This window comes from Doryrhamphus excisus, linkage group LG18 (assembly GCF_037039965.1).
Source record: "Doryrhamphus excisus strain RoL-2023G ecotype Guam linkage group LG18, RoL_Dexc_Guam_v1.1, whole genome shotgun sequence".
Taxonomy (NCBI): Eukaryota; Metazoa; Chordata; class Actinopteri; order Syngnathiformes; family Syngnathidae; genus Doryrhamphus; species Doryrhamphus excisus.
In genome coordinates this window covers 11,079,229-11,100,781 of record NC_136374.1, presented here as the reverse complement: position 1 = coordinate 11,100,781, position 21,553 = coordinate 11,079,229, and the positions used below count along the sequence as shown (strand labels likewise).

At 37.0% G+C, this 21,553-nt stretch overlaps 1 protein-coding gene across 1 annotated transcript; it reads left to right on the top strand.

The window, feature by feature from the left end:
• The first annotated feature begins 669 nt into the window (after window positions 1-669).
• necab3 (N-terminal EF-hand calcium binding protein 3) lies at window positions 670-20,635 on the top strand. The gene is made up of 13 exons (XM_078798450.1): window positions 670-1,000; window positions 3,602-3,626; window positions 8,490-8,598; window positions 9,329-9,354; window positions 9,914-10,011; window positions 12,259-12,395; window positions 13,650-13,735; window positions 14,889-14,950; window positions 15,072-15,125; window positions 16,907-17,019; window positions 17,864-17,941; window positions 18,018-18,109; window positions 19,521-20,635. Exons 1-13 carry the CDS (start codon window positions 887-889, stop codon window positions 19,547-19,549), a joined length of 1,023 nt encoding a protein of 340 aa, XP_078654576.1. The 5' UTR covers window positions 670-886; the 3' UTR covers window positions 19,550-20,635.
• Window positions 20,636-21,553: the final 918 nt, after the last annotated feature.

The following is a 21,553-nucleotide window of genomic DNA, read 5'->3' as shown; positions in this document are numbered from 1 at the left end:
AGACGTTTGCAGGGTAGTCACTTGTTGAATTTATTAATTAATCCAATTATTCGCCTCATTAAATTAGAGTAAAATGGTTTCGATTCAAGAAAGTGAGCCTTTTGAGGGAGGTTTGTCCTTGAAGTGAACGCCCGCAATGAACACCGAACTAGAAGCGAGCAAACCAGATAAGCTAACATCGACGACGTTGTTTTATAATAGCCGTGTCTATCGTTGCGAACATTTTTACTCGGTCTTAACTCAGTAAAATCCTAATTATATTTGATTATGATAATGTCATGTGGTGACTGTTGAGGTCAAAATGTGTATTTTATGGAGGCCACGTACAAAAATTCTGTTCGGTTCACACAGCTCACGTGTATGTACGTATTCGGCATGTGTCGACATAGAAAATTAAGAGTAATTTTAAGAGTAATTACTAAAAGTTAACTTGTTGATATAGTTACATGAAGGCAAATAAATTGTTAAGGAATCGCTGACGCTGTTACTAAGTCCGACCAGCCGGTGGCAGTGTTTCACAAAGGTTGGTCAAGTGGGTTTAGCAGTTCATGTTAACGCACACTGTATAGTACATTTGTTTTTTTGGTGTTTTTAGCCTTTATTATTAGATATTAACAGATGTTATGGGTGTGATGTTCAGTTTTTTTTAAACTCAGAAGAACTTCTATGAGTTAATATATCAAATCAGCCAGTTTCACTTGGCTCCAGCAGGGGGCGCTCCTGTTACCACCGAATCGCCATAAAAGTTGGTCTCAGCTTGCGAGTGCAGTGCACCAGGCATTTTGTGAACACACACCCCAAATACCGAGCTCTCTGCGCTTCACGTCGACAGTCCTAAAAGAGGTGCCTATTTTAAAGGGAGGCAGTGACGGGAAGAAAAAAAAACATGTTTTGCACGGAGATGATCACCATGTGTCTGCAATCGGCCAAGCACAAGCAGCAGCAACAGCTGCAGCAGCAGAAGCAAAGCAGTGGACGGGAGCTCAGTATCCTTCATGATGTGAGTACATCTAAACTAGCAACATCCCAATTCTTACTTCTTACATTGCAGTTTTTTCTTCTACAAGGATGCAGAGACGTGCCTCAATACTATGACTACATGACTTGCTGTAATGGCTTGAATAAATAGGGTGACTAAAATGATGTGTCCACAGCGGTTCTTGCATGAATAAAATGATGCTTAACTATCTTGGGCACTGTCAGGAGAGATATTGATTTAAAAATATGATGATGATTGTGATTTGTAGCTTGCAGTGGTATAAAACTGCACTCCTTTCTATGGAGAGCTGTTTCTGATATTGTGTCCCTCTTAATAAGGTAACAAAAAATATGCATCCTCTGCAAATTGCTACCATAAAAATTTACTTTTTTTAATTATGACCATATTTAATTATTAAAATTTTTGTTAGCTACTAATCAAGTGTAAAAAGTTGAGCTCAGGATAATAAAATTAAAATGAAACTGCCCATTCTTTGGAGTGCATTCTTCTAGGTTCTCAGATTCTGGGAAGAGTGCCAATCGTGGTACCCATTAAAAAATAATAAAATTATATTAGAGTTGTATACAGGTTGACCGTGATAATTTAATTTCTGTGAGGTTATTTGTAAAGAGAATATATTCATAGTTAAGCATAGAAAACCAATTTACGATCTCATAAATACAGGTTCTAACATTATTAGAGCGCTCAAGACATGTTATAACACCCCTATAGTCACCTTTACACCCGTGTTACCCAATAAAGTAGACATAATAAGAGTAAATAAGCAATTTAAGACATAAATAAGTGTGTGTGTTGCTATAAACGTATGGTGGCGGGTGAGTTGTAGTTTGGTAAGGGTTAGGTCACAACAGTAGCCCGTGTTTTTAGTCGGTATTTTTTAGATATTATTGTGCCTGTTGTCAGATAATTCAAACCTGCAATAAAAGCCTGTTGTTCTGGTGATCACGTACAAAACTGTGGTGAGACCAGCCATGTTGTTTGGCCTAGAGACAGTGCCACTGAGGAAACGACAGGAAGCAGAACTGGGGGGTAGCAGAGATGAGGATGCTGAGGTTCTCATTGGGAGTGACCAGGATGGATAGGATCAGGAAGGAGGCCGTGGAGATAAAGTCAGAGAGGCCAGACATGTCCAGAGGAGAGATAGTGAATATATTGGTAGAAGGATGCTGCGTTTAGAGCTGCTAGGTAGGAGGCGTAGAGGAAGACCAAAGAGGAGGTTTATGGATGGAGTGAAGGAGGACATGAGGGAAGTTGGTGTGACAGTGACAGATGCAGAAGACAGCATGTTAAATATACAGTAGTATTCTAAAAGATAACAGGAGAAGCCTGGTGGAGAAACGTGAGCGGCCACTAACAAACATCTGCTGTCGTGACATGAGGGCGTGCAACTTTCTCTCGGGAAGCGGCTCTGACCTTTTCAGGGCTCGCTGTATAAGAAAGACAGAATGCAATGTCATCCTCCGACTCAGGAGAGCCTGTAGAAGCTGTGGTGTGAAAAACTGTTTGCCCCATTCCTGATTTTTTTTTTTTTTTGCATGTTTGTTTTGTTGCAATCACTTTTTCACACAGAGCCATGTTTGTTTAGATTCTTTTCTCCGTTACAATACAATTTTTAATTTAAAAACTGCCAATCAAAAATATTTCACTGCAACAGCATCCAATATTGTAGCTCGCGTGTGAAGCTGTCAGCAAGCTAGAGGGCAAAGGGCAGACCTTGGCATGGCTGACATATAGAAATATAGCTAACAGATCAATAACTTGGCAGTCCTTACATTTCCCAAAGAGACAAGACTGATACAATAACCAGTAAATATGTGATATTGTTGCATGTGTATATTCTCTTTGTACGCTAACAGTGACAATAGGATACTGAATCTGAAATGGACTCAAATATAAGACGACTGCTTAACTGATAACCATTCTTTTAAAATTAGCTGCATAACTCTTCCTTGGTCAATGGTGTGTTTGAGTGACAGGAAAAAAAGCTCTGACTCGCATAGAAGTGCCTTGATGATGGAAAGCAATCATGTTTGTGTATCACATTTACTATACAAGTACTGCATTCAAGTAAGCTTGGAAGCCTGAAATAATGTTTAGACAATATTCAGATAGGAAAAGTGCATTCACGCAGCCCTCTCCACACACACACACACACACATACATTTTACGTACATCAACTTTAACACAACAGTACACACTGACAGATCACTGATTCTCCAAACAGTAATAACCACACAGTGTAGTGGTCTTTTTACTGATGTGGAAAAGTTGCAAGTGCATTGACTTTTATATTTTATTGCTGTGTCATTGAATTATTTTGAGTGTTATTTCTGTATTGTGTGTCCTTCATGTGTTCTGTGTACAGCATGAGTTAATTTATCTGTAATTTCGGTATAAGAGCTGACTTTTGCCAAAACTCAATTAACATCACAGTCTCGGAACAAAACGCCTATGTAACCCGAGGACCACCTGTACCTTTGTAATTGGAAAGAAGACCATGTGATACTTCTGTGTTTGCCATCTTGGCTCAGAAATATGTTCAAAATGCTCAAAAAATTCATTCATTAATGTCTCACTGTATCCTCTCTTGCTCTCTTTCAGATATTCCGCCGAGCAGATAAAAACGGTAAGTTGTTTTTTAAATCCATCCATCCATCCATCCATCCATCCATCTAATTCAGTAGTTAATTCATCCAAATAACCTCTTTTTAATGGCACCTAAAAAAATTATGTATTTTCATTTGCTTTTTCTCAGTGCCCCACCGATACAACATACTGATGACGATGGTCTAAAAATAGCGGTAGTAAAACTACTAGACCCCAGTACTGGGTGTCCGAGCTGTGTGGCCAGCACACTAACCCCTTGATCACCGTGCAGCCTCAAAATATTCTTATATAGCAAAAATGGGTTTTGTGTAGTCATTTATTGTTTTTGAACAGATGCAGTCTTAGCCATTTACACTAGTCCAGTGGTTCCCAAAATTTTCGCACTTGTATACCCCTTCAGACATCTGACTTGAAGTCCAAGACACTTAAAAAATATAATCACACAATTTAAAATCTTTGATAAGTCATGGCAGGGTTGTCTTCTGTTTGGTAAATGTACTTATATTATTAATTATATACTATATCATATTGAACATACAATGCAACTAATGTTACATTTAAATGTCATAATTATGAAAACAAAGGCACATAACGTACAAAAATCAATAAGGAAATTAATTCAATGTGAGGCTTATTACCAATCCAAATGGACATATGAACAGCATAAGGTTATACACTAAGCAAAAATGCACTGCAGCACAGCGTTAATATTATTGAAGCTCACTTCTGTGCATTTTCACACAACATTAACATCTGCGAACAAGGACGAGGTGAAAGGAAGAATAGAATATAGACGTCTGTCTATGCAGAGTTGGAGAAAGTCATACACATAAGTGTTCAAGGACTGCCGAACAAAGTGGTCGGAATGCTCGAAGAAGACACATTATTGGTGAAAGCATACATTTACAGATGTGTAAAATTGGTTGCTTTGTAACGTAGTCAGTGCATCCAATGAACAAACTAATGCTCAGAAAACACACTAATGAGAGACCAGCTCTCATTTAGCATAAAATAGAAATGATCTTGAAAAATGTTCAAGATTCAAGATTAATACACAACGTCATCATCAACTTACTTTTACTTCCTTTGCTTCAAACGCACTTAAAACAATGAACAACTTCATGCTGTCACCTTTCTTCTGCGCTGCAGTCGGTGCTCTGTGGCTGTTCACACGCATTACGTAAATCGCAGTGTTTGCCACTGAGTAGTCAAGCTGTTTTGGTTGCTTTCTTCATATTGACCCCTTTGTTGACCCTACTTCCATCCTCAGCACCGGTACCATAACAATCCATTGCTATTCAACCCTCTAATTTAACCCGGCTTGGTATTAGCGCCGGTCATCTCCAATGACTGGTTGTTGGGGCCCTGGCCGGGAATCAAACCTAGGCTGTGACCACCAGGGCGCTCTTTATGTACAATATGACAACTTAAAATAGTAATTGTAGCCTGCTCAGGCTCTAATTTCCCTAAGGAGTTTGACTCTGCACTTGCTTAAAGTCTGTTCTAAAAGGCTTTAGGAAACATCTACACACTATAAAGGAACATGGGAATTAACTGCAAAGGAACAATTCAGGGAAAGCTGCGAGGGGAATAACCTTTTACAGAGACAAAGAGTGTGGCCTACATTATGTCCTATTTTTAAGCGTAATCATTGGCTCCTGGTTATTATGTTGCTTCTCTGCAAACTTTGGGGACTATTTTTAACTTTTTCTTTGAGCTTAATGGAGAAGACTTATGGAGCTATGGTCTTCATCATCCAGCCATTGTTATTTGCACACTTTTTCTGGTTATTGCAAGGATCGTTTGTGGCAGAAGCTTGCCCTCTATGTTTTAAATAAACTCAGGTTATCATTTATTCCCAAGGAGTAAAAGAAGGAAAATAATAACCCTGCCTTGAACTGGAACAAAAGCATTGTATACATTTTTCCATGCATGTTGCCCCAAAGAGCCGTATAGCATATCGCAAATGCAATAAAATGAAGAGACGTGTGAGTCAATCGCTAACAAACAGCTAATCCTCCACCTGGCTGGGGATTTGAATGTTGCTTCTGCTTACTTTGCCATCTTTTCATGCCATCTGGCAGCGTCAGTCAAAGGATCCAGCAGGATTAAAAACGTCATTGCTGCATGTGGAAAACATTTTGTTTTATTCCACACAAGTCCTTATGTTAAACAAAAGTTTGGACACACTTTCTCATGCTACCAAAAGAGCACATTTTGGTCATACACACATAATAATGATCATTAAAGGGGACATGTTATGCTCATTATTGTATTGAGTTGTGGACTACACGTGGGCTACAGGACTAGTTGAGACTTCCAGACTTCAGTATGTAAGTTTAATAACAATAGGAGGACAATTTTCTGGAGACAAACCTTCTGCCTGGGCCAATAGATCGATTTGGGCAATAAAACAGTACCGTCACACTCCAGCATACCTGCATATAAAATGGATAGATAGAAACACAACTGTTGTATTGGATCTTAATAAAATGTACATGTTTCTGCATCTTTTGTCCAAAGTCCTTCACAGTCAGTGTTATTCGCCCTCAAGCAATCAGTTTCTCGCTGCATTGAAGAGTCTCAGAATGTTGATTTGAAAAAAAAAAAAAATGAATAAGAATAAGTAAACTAAAATAATGGAAATTGAATTAATCTCTTCCAGGGTAAAATTGTGGCCTGTATGTCAGGAAATGTTGTCATACAAATGAACTTAACTAAAATAAAGTAAAAATACAGGTGGCTCTTCAGGTCATGTATGAGAAGGTTCTAGTTTTAGTGTGTGTCTCAACTTATTCTTTTTCTTTGGTGCAGTGCCACTTAGGATACTAGTTCTCGACTAAGTCTTATGTTAACGGACCAAAATATGTTTTGAATTTATGGGAGCTTGTTCGTAACTAGGAAATGTAACAAGGAATATGTTTATTTAATGTCTATTTAATTAACAGCTAGACCCTTCCCATGTGACATTTCTAGTTAAATGGTTATCATTGCATTTTCTTTTTACTGATGGTAGTTTTGTATGACATATTGAAGTCCTAATTGTGTCACGTTTTAGTCTTTGGGGAGCACACAGTATGACATTTTTGCAGCGCATGTTTGTGACTGACAATACTAGCAGAGGGATGCTGTTTTTTTGTGCGTCACATACTAAACTGAAGAGCATCTGAGTCAAGTGCACACTGCTGGTTGGCGACCTGTACAGGTCACTTGGCTAGCACATAATTGTCAAGTGTCTGTTCCTGTGGAACACTCGACTTCCTCCATATGCTTGATGCTGGAATTGTACAGTAGGAAGTCTGCTATTATTACTTCAGTAGGAGAGACAGTACTAAATGAGATGTAGTGATTTAGAGGAAAGAAAAGGGCCAAAACTGGTGCGAGTTGTCCAGGCATGGCCTCTGGGTTGAGGTAATTACGCGTTGTCAGTATGGCTATGGCTGAACAGATGGCACTTGTGCTTGCCCTTGAGTCTTCTGCCTCGTTGAATCAAGTCGAGTGGAAATTCATGACAAGGTTGTTATTAGAGCTGACAGCCAGTGGTACTGTAGATATTCCCTATATAACAGGGGTCGGGAACCTTTTTGGCGAAGAGAGCCATGAAGGCCAGATATTTTAAAATGTGTATCTGTGAGAGCCATATACATTTTTTTAAACATTGAATGCAATAAAATGTGTGCATTTTTATGTAAGACCAACAGTTTTAGATAATGGGCTCTAATTACGTAGACCAGGCACACTACCCCACGCCAATGGGGTGTGGCCAGCACACTTTCGTGAGCAGCGCAGTGTCTAATAATAAATCAAATACTTGTTGCCATTAATACAACTTCTCCTGCTGCATAATTTTGCACCATACTCAGTATATTTCATTCTTTTGGCCATCTTTGCCAGAAGGCTTGGTTCTGCAGCTTTAGCTAGCTATTTGACTAAAGGAGAAAAGTTTATATTTACATGTTGACATCTCAATGACCGAGGTAGACTACCGCATTACCCAGTAATAATCGAGTTTTGGTGTTTGACCTGGAAAATATCAGGAAAGATGGATATGGTTGGCCGTATTGCAGCAGAATATAGATGGACAAATTAAAATGCATAAAAAAGTTGTTGATTTATATATAATATTATAATATTATAATATTATTTTTAACAGTCATTTCTGTGATGTTTACTTTAAAATGTTAGCAAAAATACATTTTTATTGTGGTAAGAAATGCTTGAGAGCCAGATACAGTCATCAAAAGAGCCCTACCTGGCTCCCGAGCCATAGGTTCCCTACCTCTGCTATATAATGTGCTTTCGGTTGTTAGTTTGCATGTTTGATTTATATAAATAATGCTTTGGCTCGTTTGCTTTTACACCCAGGCTGAACGGCTAACGGCTAATGACATCGTCTCAAATATTTTCAAGATCCAAGCTGGTGGTTTCATCTGCAGACCAATATTTGTGCCAGATTAATGGGTTCTGAACGCTTCTTTGCAGATGACAACATGAGATATTTATCTTTTACTGCTGATGTTTCAGCTCTTCTGTCACAGTTGAGTCCGTTGAGTGGCTAATGAGGAAATTTCCTGCTGCAAAACAAAAACACCTCGTCATTTGTTGCAAACGTTTGGGAAAATATTAGACAAAACATTCTGCACACAAAGCTGACAGGGGAGACTGCGGAAATAAAAGCAATGAATCATGTGGCAGTTGTATAATGGCATGGTCAGAACATCATAGTACTTATTGAGCATTCAATCTCTATATTTGGATGGTCTTCAAGTAGGCTGATAACAGCCACAAGCAGCAGTCAGGGCCAGCAAAGCCTTCTCTGCTGGCTTAACCACAACCACAACACAATGTATTGACCGACACTTGCGTTGCTTTGTGTTGTCAGATGATGGTAAGCTGTCGTTCGAAGAGTTCAACACTTACTTTGCCGATGGTATCCTGACGACGGTGCAGCTGCAGGAGCTTTTCTACTCCATTGACGGGAGACAGAATAAGTGAGTTTAACTTAACTTCCATTAAGTTGAAAAAAAAAAGTTCCATGGTTTATTACATATAGTGGTGCCTTGGTTAACGTTATTAATCTTGTTCCAGAAGGTTTGACTCAAGCCAAAAGGGACTCTAACCAAATAAAAATTTCCCAGCAGCTGTTAGCTTTGAGCATCAGTTTGTTATGCGGAAACATCGTAGATATATCGCAGAGATATGAAGAAGAGGCTACATAGTGGGAGTAAACAGCAGAAAAGACGGTATAAAGGTTCCTGTATAAATTTACTAACTTTTTGCAAAAATTCAACCGGGGTAACCGAGGTAACACTGTATTTTACCACAAGTGACAGAGAACCAGTGGGGGAAAAAAGTATTTCAAAGGTTATTATCATGCTAGCAAACAACCGAAGGTGGAGTTATGATGCTAATTTTAAGAGAACGGGTCGTCTTATATTCAGGTCAACATGGCAATAGGTCTGGCTCCTGCTGGATTTTCTTATGCATTCCCCTTAAGTGTGTACTTGTACTACCTAGTGAATAAGTTGGCTTAATCAAACCAATGACCAAAAAGTTATATAAGCTATCATTGATACCATTTTTGGTCCATGTTGAGATCCCAGTAACAGTTACAAACACACAAAATCTACATTAGCCATGCTGAATAGTGAGTACTTAATTTACATTGATGCCGTTGTATCATTTGTTTCGGTACATGAGCCCCTCTGTTTATCCCTGCAGCAATCTGGACACTGACAAGCTATCAGGTAAGTGCGAAGCTCGTCCATCATCACCATTTGCAGCACATATTTTTGGCCTACTTCCTCGTGTGTACCTCCAATGCCCTGGATAAAACAAGATAAAATAGGACAGAGGGTTGTAAATATTTGTCGTGGAAAGAATTGAAACGGCTGCATTATATATTGAGGGGGACTGACAAAGCCTTGCATTTGTGGACTGTTTATTGTCTGTCTTTGTGTTCAACTTGATGTCAGTGTTAAACAGAGCCATTAAACATGTCATTTAAATGTGTACAAAGTTATTTTGTTATCTATTAACTTTGGATACAGACTTGTAGCTTACTACAGCCAATACAACATTAACTACACCACCACAATTGCAAAAATTCTGCCTTCACAAAAAACAATTATACACTATTCAGTATTAATTAAACAATGGTTGGATAATTTTTCCTGAAATGATGTAGTTGGCACTGTTGTGTCCGGTAAGTGTAATTCTAACCTGTTAGAAGCCCCCACTGACTTGGAAGCAAACTGATGTAAAAAGACATTGTGACATTGACAGCTCGTTTTTCCTGTTCCGCAGATTATTTTTCTCAGCACCTTGGGGAATATCTGAATGTCCTCTCGGCCCTTGAGAAGCTCAATGTGGCCATTTTAAAGGCAATGTATAAAACTAAAGAGGTAAGATTTCCTTTCCTTCTGGGTCCGGCTCACTTCATCGCCAACTGTCTCGTGCTGATTCATGATGATGAAACACAGCCTCCGCTGCACCAAAACCTGCAGCAGCACAAATTGTTGTTATTTAGCATTGCATTGTATTTCCTCAACTAGAGGCCTCCGTTCTAATAGACACCACGGGGGGCTTAATGCAATATAGAGTAATACAGTATGTAGTATTTAGTTTAGTTGCAGTCACAAGTTTACTCATCATGGGCTTGAATGTCGTACTAATTTTGGACGCTTTGTTTTTTTTTTTCCAAGGTGAAATGGTTATTTAATGTAAATTTTAAAAGTTTAAATTCATTGGATATTTCCTTTCATCAAAATAATATAGACTGAAATATGTACATACTGTTACCTAAATTGTAATAGTGCTGACATTTCTAGAATGTCTTTTAACTTGACAAGGTCAAGTCATATTAACTTTTCCATAGTGATAAGGACTCACTGGAGGTGATATTTTGTATTTGCCAGCATACAATTATTTCAGTTAATTTTTCTTTTTGTAGAGGGAAAAATCATTAAAAATGTGTTTTATATAAAATAAATAAATAAAATAACAATAAAAAAGTAAAATAAATATATAAAAGTAAAATAAATATATAAAATAATAATAATGATTTAATGATTTAATTATATGTTACATATTAGACTTAACAAAAATATAAACGCAGCACTTTTTGCTCACATTTTTCACGAGATGGACTCAATTATGTAAAAATGAGTGAGCACTTCTGCTTTACTGAGATAATCCATCCCACCTCACAGGTGTGTCACATCAAGATGCTCATCAAACAACCATGATTAGTGCGCAGGTGTACCTTATACTGCCCACAATAAAAGGCCACTCTGAAATGTGCAGTTTTATCTCACAGCAAAATGCCACAGATGGGCAAGCATTGAGGGAACATACAATTGGCATGCTGACAAGCAGGAATGTTAACCAGATCTGTTGCTCGTGCATTGAATGTTCATTTCTCCACCATAAGCCGTCTCCAAAGGCCAAGCACAAGTGCTCAATATCACACATTTAGACAGATTTGTGGACAATGTTAGAGAAATAGTAGTATTGTGTATCGGGAATGAATTTTAGATCTTTAAGTCCATTTCATTAAAAATGGGAGAAAAAACAAAAGTGTTGCATTTATATTTTTGTTGAGTGTATATTTAAGGAAACAAATATTCTTCCTCTCCATTAAAAAACAATTTTTGCAAAAAAAATTACTAAATAGATAAACACCTTAAAACGTGGTGAACCCATTAGAGAAGGGACTCCCAAACTTGCTCACCTTTGTTCTATAACCAGTAAATAGACGAAATGCTGCGTTCTCAGAGCACTTAACTCATTATTTTTATTATTATAATTAATAAAGATAATAATATTAATAGGATTGAAATGAAAGGAGTATATATATATATATAATAAAATATAATATATAAAATATATAAAAATAAAATATAATATAAATATATATATAAATATAAAGGAATATATATATATATAAAGGAAGCCCAAACTTTTAATCTATGGTGTACACACAAAACAAAATTAATTCTCAACTTTTTTTTTCTCAACTGCGCTCCATTTTTCCCGCCACTACAAACTACGTGCTCCTCATTAATGACCCCCTGGCATGATGACCAGAGAGCTACGTTCCAATCATAAACTGTATAAGGTTCCTAAAATATTGTTACAGGTCAATAACACTCAATTGGTTATTATTTAGACCTATAATTATATTTTTTTAATCGTGCAATAAATGTTTTACAATAAAAAATATTTTACAAATATTTGCAAAAATTAATCATTTTTAATGACTTCGGCCCACCACAGGAATCACTGCATTAGAGGAAAGAAGCACGGTGAAAATATATGCAAAACTGTCTTAATTAGCTCCAGTTTCCTCGTCTAAAAAGCAGCCTGAAATTCTTCCGAGGGTTGCGAATATGGCTCGCTAGCTGCTGCGCTCTGCTGCCAACCGCTCAAGTATTGAGTTTTGACAACTAGTAGCCGGGCTGTTGCTCCATTAGCAGAACGTGTCACAAGGACTCCTTGGAGAGGGTGCAATCACGACAGGAGCAGCAATTACGACTGCTGTTAAAAAATCATTCAGTTATGAATTATTTATGTGCACGGAGATTTCAATGTTTGTGCTATTCATGATGTTCCTATTGCTGATTGCCCCCGTCACTGTTTGTTCCTGGCAGGAGTACCAGGACTCCAGTGTTCTAGGCCAGTTCGTGACCCGCCTTCTGCTGCGAGAGACATCTAGTCAGCTCCTGTCCCTGCAGAGGTCGCTGCAGTGCGCCATGGAGGCTGTGGACCAGGAGAGCAGCCCCTTTCAGTCAGTACCAGAACTGATACAATATACCTATAAACAATTATAACAAGTGATTCTATGAATGTACTTACATAGTATTTAGTTTTTCAGAATTTTTTTTTGGCCTGGATACTACTGGTATTTCCTGGAAAACGTACCCAATCTAAAAAAACAAAACAAAAATCCACATTCATTCATTCATTTTCTACCGCTTATCCTCACGAGGCGGGGTACACCCTGGACTGGTCGCCAGCCAATCACAGGGCACATATAGACAAACAACCATTCACACTCAAATTCATACCTATGGACAATTTGGAGTCGCCAATTAACCTAGCATGTTTTTGGAATGTGGGAGGAAACCGGAGTACCTGGAGAAAACCCACGCATGCACGGGGAGAACATGCAAACTCCACACAGAGATGGCCGAGGGTGGAATTGAACCCTGGTCTCCTAGCTGTGAGGTCTGCGACAAAAATCCACATGCATAATTAAAAACTTTAAACTGTGGAGAACAAATACAACTACTCCTCAGCCAAGATATTCATTCACCACAATGTCAACAGTTGAAGACAACCATTTAAAATACCATTAAGCAGTATAAAATATTTAAAAATGCGCCTACGGTATATTCTACTGCACCATCACGGCAAACGCAAAGAAAAAAGACATCCACCTCTTCTATTATAGCACAAGACATCAGTGAATGTGATGGTGCAGAAGCCTGTGAGGGACCTCAGCTAATGAGCTCCACCTCCGACTGCTTTTCTTTCAAGCTATGTTGCCCGGTATCGCCCAATGTGCAGCATTCTAGTTCAAACAGCTATCTGACTAATAGGCCGGGCGACTATAGCCTGGATTTTCTTATAAGCTGCTTTTCATCAAATGTAAATATAGCATAAAGATCTCTGCTATGATTCATTTCTTGCTGCAGTTTAAATTTGAACAGCCTTTTAAAAAGCTCGGCGCACTTTTAGAACTCGTTTCTCTAGGGTATTCATCTCTTCTAACACATACAACACTGTCAGCGAGGGTTGTTTTTTTCGCTTGGTGTTTTTGTAAAGTATGCATAGATAAGACCTTTGACTCCACACAGTTGACAGGTTGGTCCTGCTAAAAACTGCGGTTTTGTTGTGTTTCTTTCATATACAGTACTTAAACCAGCTTCTCAATTTCAGTCCTGTCTTATTGATACATCTTCTCATTTGCCTCATTTTCCTGTAAGGACAACCAGTGTTTATGTTCCTGTATTATTACCTTTTTCTTTCTATCTATCAGGGAGGACAAAACAACAGTGCTGCCGAGTGGGCGCCACTGTGGTCGCAGAGTCCTTGACAACGTCCCTTCAAACTGCCAAAACACAAGTAAGAGGCACTTGACAGTGGCAAAATGTAACAATTTGGACTTGAACCAAAATTGTATGAAAAAAAAAATGCCTCAACTGCAAAACATATTCCTTAGTGACAGTGACCGTATTGCTCTATAGTCTCTATAGCTAAGATATCTGGTAATGGTGATGGTTTTATTTCATTAAGATTAAGATTAAGATTAAGATATGCCTTTATTCGTCCCTCAGTGGGGAAATTTGTATTGCACAGCAGCAAGAGTACAGAGTCAGTTAGCAGTACAAAATACACAATATAGAAAAATAAACAATATAAACAGCCCAAGTATTAACAGAAATCAACAGTTTTTCCCAGAGTTATATACAATACAGTATGTAGATAATATGAAACCAGATGAGATATATGGCCAGTCTATACACTGAGATCCTGTTAGAGAGTTAATATGAGGCATTATGGAAATACTTCACATAGAACTTAGTATATTGCATTAGAGCCCATAATATTGCACATGGAGGTTTATCAGATATTGCACAGTGAATGGGGTCTGGAGTAACTATACTGACTAAAAGCAAGTCAGTCATTTGAACATGCATCAGATTACAATTGAATGCATCACATAATCAGTTCACAGTTCCACATGTCCAAAAGGAGTAGGAAGAAGCAAAGCTTATTAAATCCTACCCCTCCATCTGGTACTTTTACAATCAGTAACTGTTACATTTGTTCACTTCCTGCTTTCCATAATAGAGTTTAAGCTTTTTTATTTATTTATTTATTTTATTTTTATTTTTTTATCCCGTACCGAAGTACAAGGTGATATGACCATCCAATGACATAATGGTATTAAATGTAAGTGTCACTATAGTGATATGTATACACTCTTAAAGTGTGTTAACATGGTGCCTAATGGGGAAGAAGGGAAGAAGTCGCAGTCAAGGTTCAGGAACTTGCACGAGGACACAGCAGAATCCCGGCATCAGGGTTCATAGGTCAAACTTGTAAAACCAGACATAAAAGGACGGCCGACATTTGCAGCAATGACGCAAAGATTTCATTGCAAATATGGTAGCTGAACATAAATAAAGCAGCTACCAGCTAAATCAAAATGGCGGCTAGATGAATGATATATACTATTGCATCGTCATTTTACCTGGGTGCTGTTTATCTCCAGATGAGAATGGAGGGGAGTGGAGCTCTCAAATTGCAAGGCTGCAGCAGCTGCTGGATAAACTGGACAGTCCGGTATGAGGCATTTACATTAGCGGATAAATTGTACGCTACATCTCGTTTGACAAGAAGTGTTCACTTCCTGTTTATGATAAGCGTGATATCCAGTAAATGTATTCTTTTTTAGAGTCCAATGTTGGAGCCGCTGAAGGAGGACGCGCCTAACATCACGTGCACATCCGTAAGTCGACCTAAATAGTGAGCGACTTATATACCGCAACAACAATTAGGACCACATTGATAAATTGAATATTTTCACACTTAGAGCATAGAATACCTGTTTATGACTTTCTAAATAAGTTATTTAACATTATTGGAGCCCTCTAGGCATTCGCTAACTCCCCAACAGTCACCTTACGCAATATAGTACACAAAATAAGAATAAGTAAACCATTTAAGACATACAGTAAATCAAACACTTGCAGGCCGACATTAACCAATAATACAAGGAAATTATTTAATGTTATACATGCAGTTTGTACTCTTGATGCACAGAAGGCATCTGACTGCATAAATTGATCAATTTTGGAGCTAATTTTATCAAATGGATTAATATTAGGGATGAGCGAGTACACCATTATCTGTATCTGTTCATCCATCTAAATTATCTGTATCGTATCTGTACTTGGAGTGGGCTGGGCATGAACCAGAAGTGGGTGTAGTTTAACCTGAAATGGGCGGGGCTTAAATCTGTACATTATTTGAAGTCTGAAATTGACACGGATTAATCAGAAGTTGCTATATTTATTGTTTATTGTTCAGCTTTATGTATGGTACGTATGAATGTATGCAAGTGATGCTTGAGACTTTATTCTTTCATTCTTTTTAAGTAGCTGTTGGAAGTTGGTGATTCATGCAAACGTGGCAAACAGGGAAATAATCTGGTAATTTTCAGGTTCAGTACTACAAGCGGTTTTCCAACTGACTTTATATCAACAGCCAAAGCAAGCAAACAAAGGAAAAAAAACAACAATACCTCAGTGACTGATGCACGATCGTGCCCACTGTGTTGTGAAATGCACCGTGTAATTATGAAACAAGGTAGAGATTGCAACGTGCACACTGCAACGTATTGAGGGGCGTGTCATAGCACGTAAAATCACCCATACACGCAGGACGCTTGATGCCACTCTTGTGCTACCGTGCAACTGTACCTAATGTTGTGGCCAGTCAAAGCAGGTTACCATTACCACTGTCTGTGTACTGCAAACTGAAAATTCATATATTGTAGGTGGAACGCCTGTTTTATGATGACTTCATGGAATAAGACAAAAACACATTTCCAGGAAAAAATACAGTTATGCTACCCTAATTGAGTTGTTGAGTGTCTGCACAGCGCTGTGCAGATGTTACGGAACAAGTTTACCAAGTCGCTTTAGATACAAACCAAAATAGAGGCCAGCTGGGGGCATTGTGACGAAATGTACTCGTTTCATACTTGTATCTGGAAAAAAATACTTCATCCATAACGGATACTTGTTTAGAATGATTATCCGACTCATCCCTAATTAAGATGCTCTATGCAAAGTCAATGGCATCAGTTAAAACTAATAATCTCATCAAAAAAACATTTATTTTAAAAAGAGGAACAAAACCGGACTGTACTATATGTGTGGATTATTATTTAATTTGACTACAAAGCCTTTAGCTGCAAAAATATTACTATTTTCAACAAATTAATAGGCTCCAGTCTGTTTTAGAAAAGAGCCACAGATCAGAAGTGAAGTCACTCTCAGAGGTAACCATGGAAACATTTACATTCAAGTAATCAAAGGAGAAATGGACAAGTGCTTTTTTTTTTTTTTTACTTTGTTTCATGCTGGCTGGGGGATTCAAATGTTCGGAATGTTACAGTTGTGACTCAGTTTGCGTCGGCTTGGATTCTCAGGAACATTAACACAAAAGGATGTTTGTTCAAGGCCACAAACTTAACTTCATGTCCTTTCCTCTTGATGATAACAGAATATCCTGCTGGTCCAGAGGCAGTTGGCTGTGAGGGATGATGACACGGACGACTTCAGCAAAGTTCTTAAGCGCTATGTCAGTGCGACGTCCGGCCACTCGGACAACCTGCAGTCAGTATTTTGCTTTTTCATTAAGCCAATAGTGTTCCTATTGTTTCATTTTACAGTGCTTTTATTGTTTAATACTGGTAATATCTTACAGTGTGAAAATCTTAAAATGCCTGCTTGTTGTTTGCCATTATATGGCATTTTAATTGCTGTAAATATATTTTTGATTGACAGTTAAGAAGCATCTTTTAAAAAATAGATCATTTAATTTGATTTTTTAAAAAACCTTAAGAAAACTCCACTTCCTGTAACTCCAATTCAACTTCCTGTGGGGTGTACCCAATTGAATTCATTCATTCATTTTCTACCGCTTATCCTCACGAGGGTCGCGGGGGTGCTGGAGCCTATCCCAGCTGTCTTTGGGCAAGAGGCGGGGTACACCCTGGACTGGTGGCCAGCCAATCACAGGGCACATATAGACAAACAACCATTCACACTCACATTCATACCTATGGACAATTTGGAATCGCCAATTAACCTAGCATGTTTTTGGAATGTGGGAGGAAACCGGAGTACCCGGAGAAAATCCACGTATGCACGGGAAGAACATGCAAACTACAGGGTGGAATTGAACTCTGGTCTCTTAGCTGTGAGGTCTGCGTGCTAACCACTCGCCCACCGTGCAGCCCAGTGTATTTTGCTTTTTTTTATTTTAAATAAATTATGTATGGTCAATGAAATCTGTTTTCTGCTGTAAAAAAAACCTTCAAAAACAAAAATAAATATTAAAAATAATATTTTGTGCACAAATCAGTGAATGCTGAATCACAAATCTCTATCTCTGTTTATATTTTTATTTTCAAGTGTGAATGTAGCCTACAATCCTGCATCTCTTTCTTGCTATCAGCATCTCCACTCAGAAGCTGCCGGAAAAGTCCTCCTACGTGATTTACGAGTTCTGGCCAGACCGTGTCTCCTGGATGAGGTCAGCGTTGGAGCTGTAAATATTAAATTCCCCACATCAATTCATCACCTAACTGTCTTTTGTTTGCAATTTTCAGCTACTTGCAGTCCACCGACAGCAAAGACTTCCAGCGCTGCATCATCGACATGCTGGAGGATTCGGAGGTGGTATCAACTATGTTTCTACCAGGTGAGGACTTGGACAGATCCACTTACTGACTGCAACATTTCACTGTAGCACAAGCTACAGTAATGAGAGCTAATACAAGAGCTGTGCCGAAAATGTTAGGCTTTAATGGGAATCTTCAACCCCTGGGTGATGTGGCATTGACTACATTTCTTGCCATGATATCATTCCCTCCTCCCACGTAAAGTAAAAATAGGAAAATGGAAGAAAAACTCAAGTAAAGAACAGAAAGGTCAAATCGAGCATTATAACAATGAGAATGGTGTTTGTTTGCTCTTTACAGCAATAAATCATTTATTCACATATTATTCTGTACTGAAAACTGTGTCTTGAAATATTAAATATGTATGTAATATATGTAATAGAATATATTATATGTATAATATTATATTAATATATTATAATACATTGTCATAATTATATATTACATAAATATTTTGTGTAATATATATTTATGTAATATAATAAATAATATTTATTATAAGAATACATTTATTATAATGTATTATTATACATTATTAATTTATTAAAATGTATTTATTATATGTGCATTATAATAATAATTTAATGAATATTTCTGTAATATATGTAATATAATATATTGTATGTATAATATTATATTAATATATTATAATATAGCAATTATATAATTATATATTACATAAATATTTTGTCTTGAAATAATAAATATTTTTGTAATATATAATTATAATATATTAATATAATATTAATATCATATCTTGAAACAATACATATTTTGTAATATATAATTATAATATATTATAATATATTAATATAATATTATATATATTATAATATATAATATTGTATATATATTACAAAAATATTTATTATTTCAAGACACAGTTTTCAATACAGAACATGTGATTAAAATATAATTAATTATAATTATAATATACAATAATTCCATTTTTTTATTAAAATTTAAATTAAAAGACTAGCTCAAAAATTATTTACATTACATTTTGCACTGTCTTAAGGAGGTTTCAAGTTGAGCTAAGTTTTTAACTTTTATTTTTGATGAGGTATGTACACTGTATATATTATAACGTAAATCATATACAGTAGTCACATAAAATGAATCAGGTTATGTGGCTGATATGTAGCATTGGGTTGCATATTGTTATGGTTATTTTCTGACATTTTTCTTGCCTGGTGGCATTTCTGCAATTCTAAATAAACTCAGACGAGGCTGCAGTGTGCTGATTGCAAGGAATTGGCAATGATGAGATGCACAGTCTGTAGCAAATAATAAAAACGTCCATCTCATTGTTTGTCTGCAATGTCGTAAAATTCCACCGCATACTGAAGGACGTGTCAAACATCCTCAAATAATAAACTCTACAAACGCCTGTCGTTAAAATACTTACATTGATGTGTGTTTTCCTTGCAGCTTCTTGGTGGATGATGACTAACAATTGAATCCGGAATGTCACATCCACTGCCTACACTGTCACATGGATGCTGGCAGCCCACCCACCTGCATGGACACACACACACACACACACACACACACAGGAGGAGGCGAATTCAAAAGGGTTTGAAGGCTGTGTCGTCATCCTGCCTGCTCCAGCAGCTGCTCATTACTGTGTTATTAGAGCGTACACAATGACACTATATATATACATACAATATAATGCAAGCTAGTGTTTGTAAACTGCATAGTTACTTCGAGCCAGTAAAACCTACCGCCTCCAAACAAGCATGCATGATGATAATAATAGTGTTTCCATGCGTAAAAGCATTCATCCTAATGTCGTTCTAAAATAATTCCCATCCAATCACATATCTGCTGACCAGCCAATGGAGGCCGTAGGTCCATAGGTGCATGTTCAGTATTCTGTACTATGGCTAAAGTAAAACAAAGGCCTTTAACCTCTGTTTTGTTTGCGTTTCAGGTCAATGCATTCCCCGTAGGAAATAGTGTTTATAGGGGATATAAATAATCTGTTCCACCCTTAAGCCTTTATTAATAAGTGTACCATCAATGCTTTAACCTTCTTGAGGATCATGGAAGTGTAAACATGAGTTAATATTATGACATATAAAGACTCCGAAGACTTAACTTCAATGATAGATGTATACCATGACGGTCAATTGCCTTTTTAATATTAAGAATGTAATGTTCTCATTGTCATACAAGTGTAAAAAGAAGTTAACAAGCCATAAACTGTCAAAATAACACTACTGTCATGACTTCCTGTGTATGTTTTGGTTCTACTCTTTTTACCTTCTTCTTCTCCTTCTACAAAAAATGGAAAAAATAGACTAAAGACAGCAAATAATGCTGATTAATCTGAGAAAAGAGTCTAAAGTGTTGAGGGGTGCACTCTAAAATATATCAGAATTGCACACAAATAGAGTTGGCAACTTCACTTATTGGAGGCTATTTTGGGAACCTATCCTCCGTGATAAACGAGGGAACACTGTATAACACATAAACAAAACTCTTAACTTTTACAGTCAAGTGTAAAAAGAAGTTAACTAAAATAAAGTGACTTCCTGTGTATATCCGGTTTCTATTTCTATTTCTTTTCTCTTTAACACCCGTTGATGGAAAACAGGAAAAGAAAAAGAAAGTTCTATGGTACAAAGAAATAAATATGTTTACATTTTTTAATTAAAAAACGATTATTGAATAGCCAAAAAGTTGATTAATTCGACAATCGATTAATCATTATTCATCTATTAATTGTTGCCATTCATTAGAATCTACAACATATAAATGCGTTTATATATATATATACCATATATTGTGACCTATATTTAAATATTTGCACTGTATCATAATACTAACAATCATAAATTAAGTTTAATCTAATTCATTTGAATTATTCATTGTATTTTTACAGCCATCCAAAGTACACTCATACAATACCTTCAGAAGTAAAGTCATAGTATTTGTATTTTATCCAAATATTTCATATTGAGGATGCATGAGTCCATATTTTTTGAGTTATATTATAAAATAAGCTAGGTATTCCTGTAAATACACTGTTGCAATTCGCCATTTAATCTTATTTTCGTGTTTATATCCTCATTAGACACTTCATTTATGCTTTAAAATAAAAACAAATTACATTGTATTGTTATACAATATAATGTAATATTTTTGATAGGACTCTCTTATTACATTTTCTCACTAAAGTTTCTTTTCAGTTATAAGTTTTTCATTTTTGGTCACTTCCTGCTTGTTTTTCGGCTTTCTTGCTGTTATGGCAGCATGAAGCTGTGTTGGTATACTGCCACCCTGTGGTTATTTTTCGAACTACAGCTCACCTCGGGCATTTTGGAGAAATGACTAAAATGGGCTGAACCAACCAACCCAAAGTCAGAACATCTCGGCTTAATTAGTTGCACAAAACCCAAGCCAGGATGAGTAGACGCTGATTAATCAAGCCAGGTGAAACCAATTCCGAATCAGCG

Excerpts from the sequence above, each read along its gene's own strand:
- necab3 (XM_078798450.1), top strand. The coding sequence starts at position 887 with ATGTTTTGCACGGAGATGATCACCATGTGTCTGCAATCGGCCAAGCAC. Across the intron at positions 10,012-12,258 it reads CAATGTATAAAACTAAAGAG|GAGTACCAGGACTCCAGTGT; the intron begins GTAAGATTTCCT and ends TGTTCCTGGCAG. Across the intron at positions 14,951-15,071 it reads AGCAGCTGCTGGATAAACTG|AGTCCAATGTTGGAGCCGCT; the intron begins GACAGTCCGGTA and ends ATTCTTTTTTAG.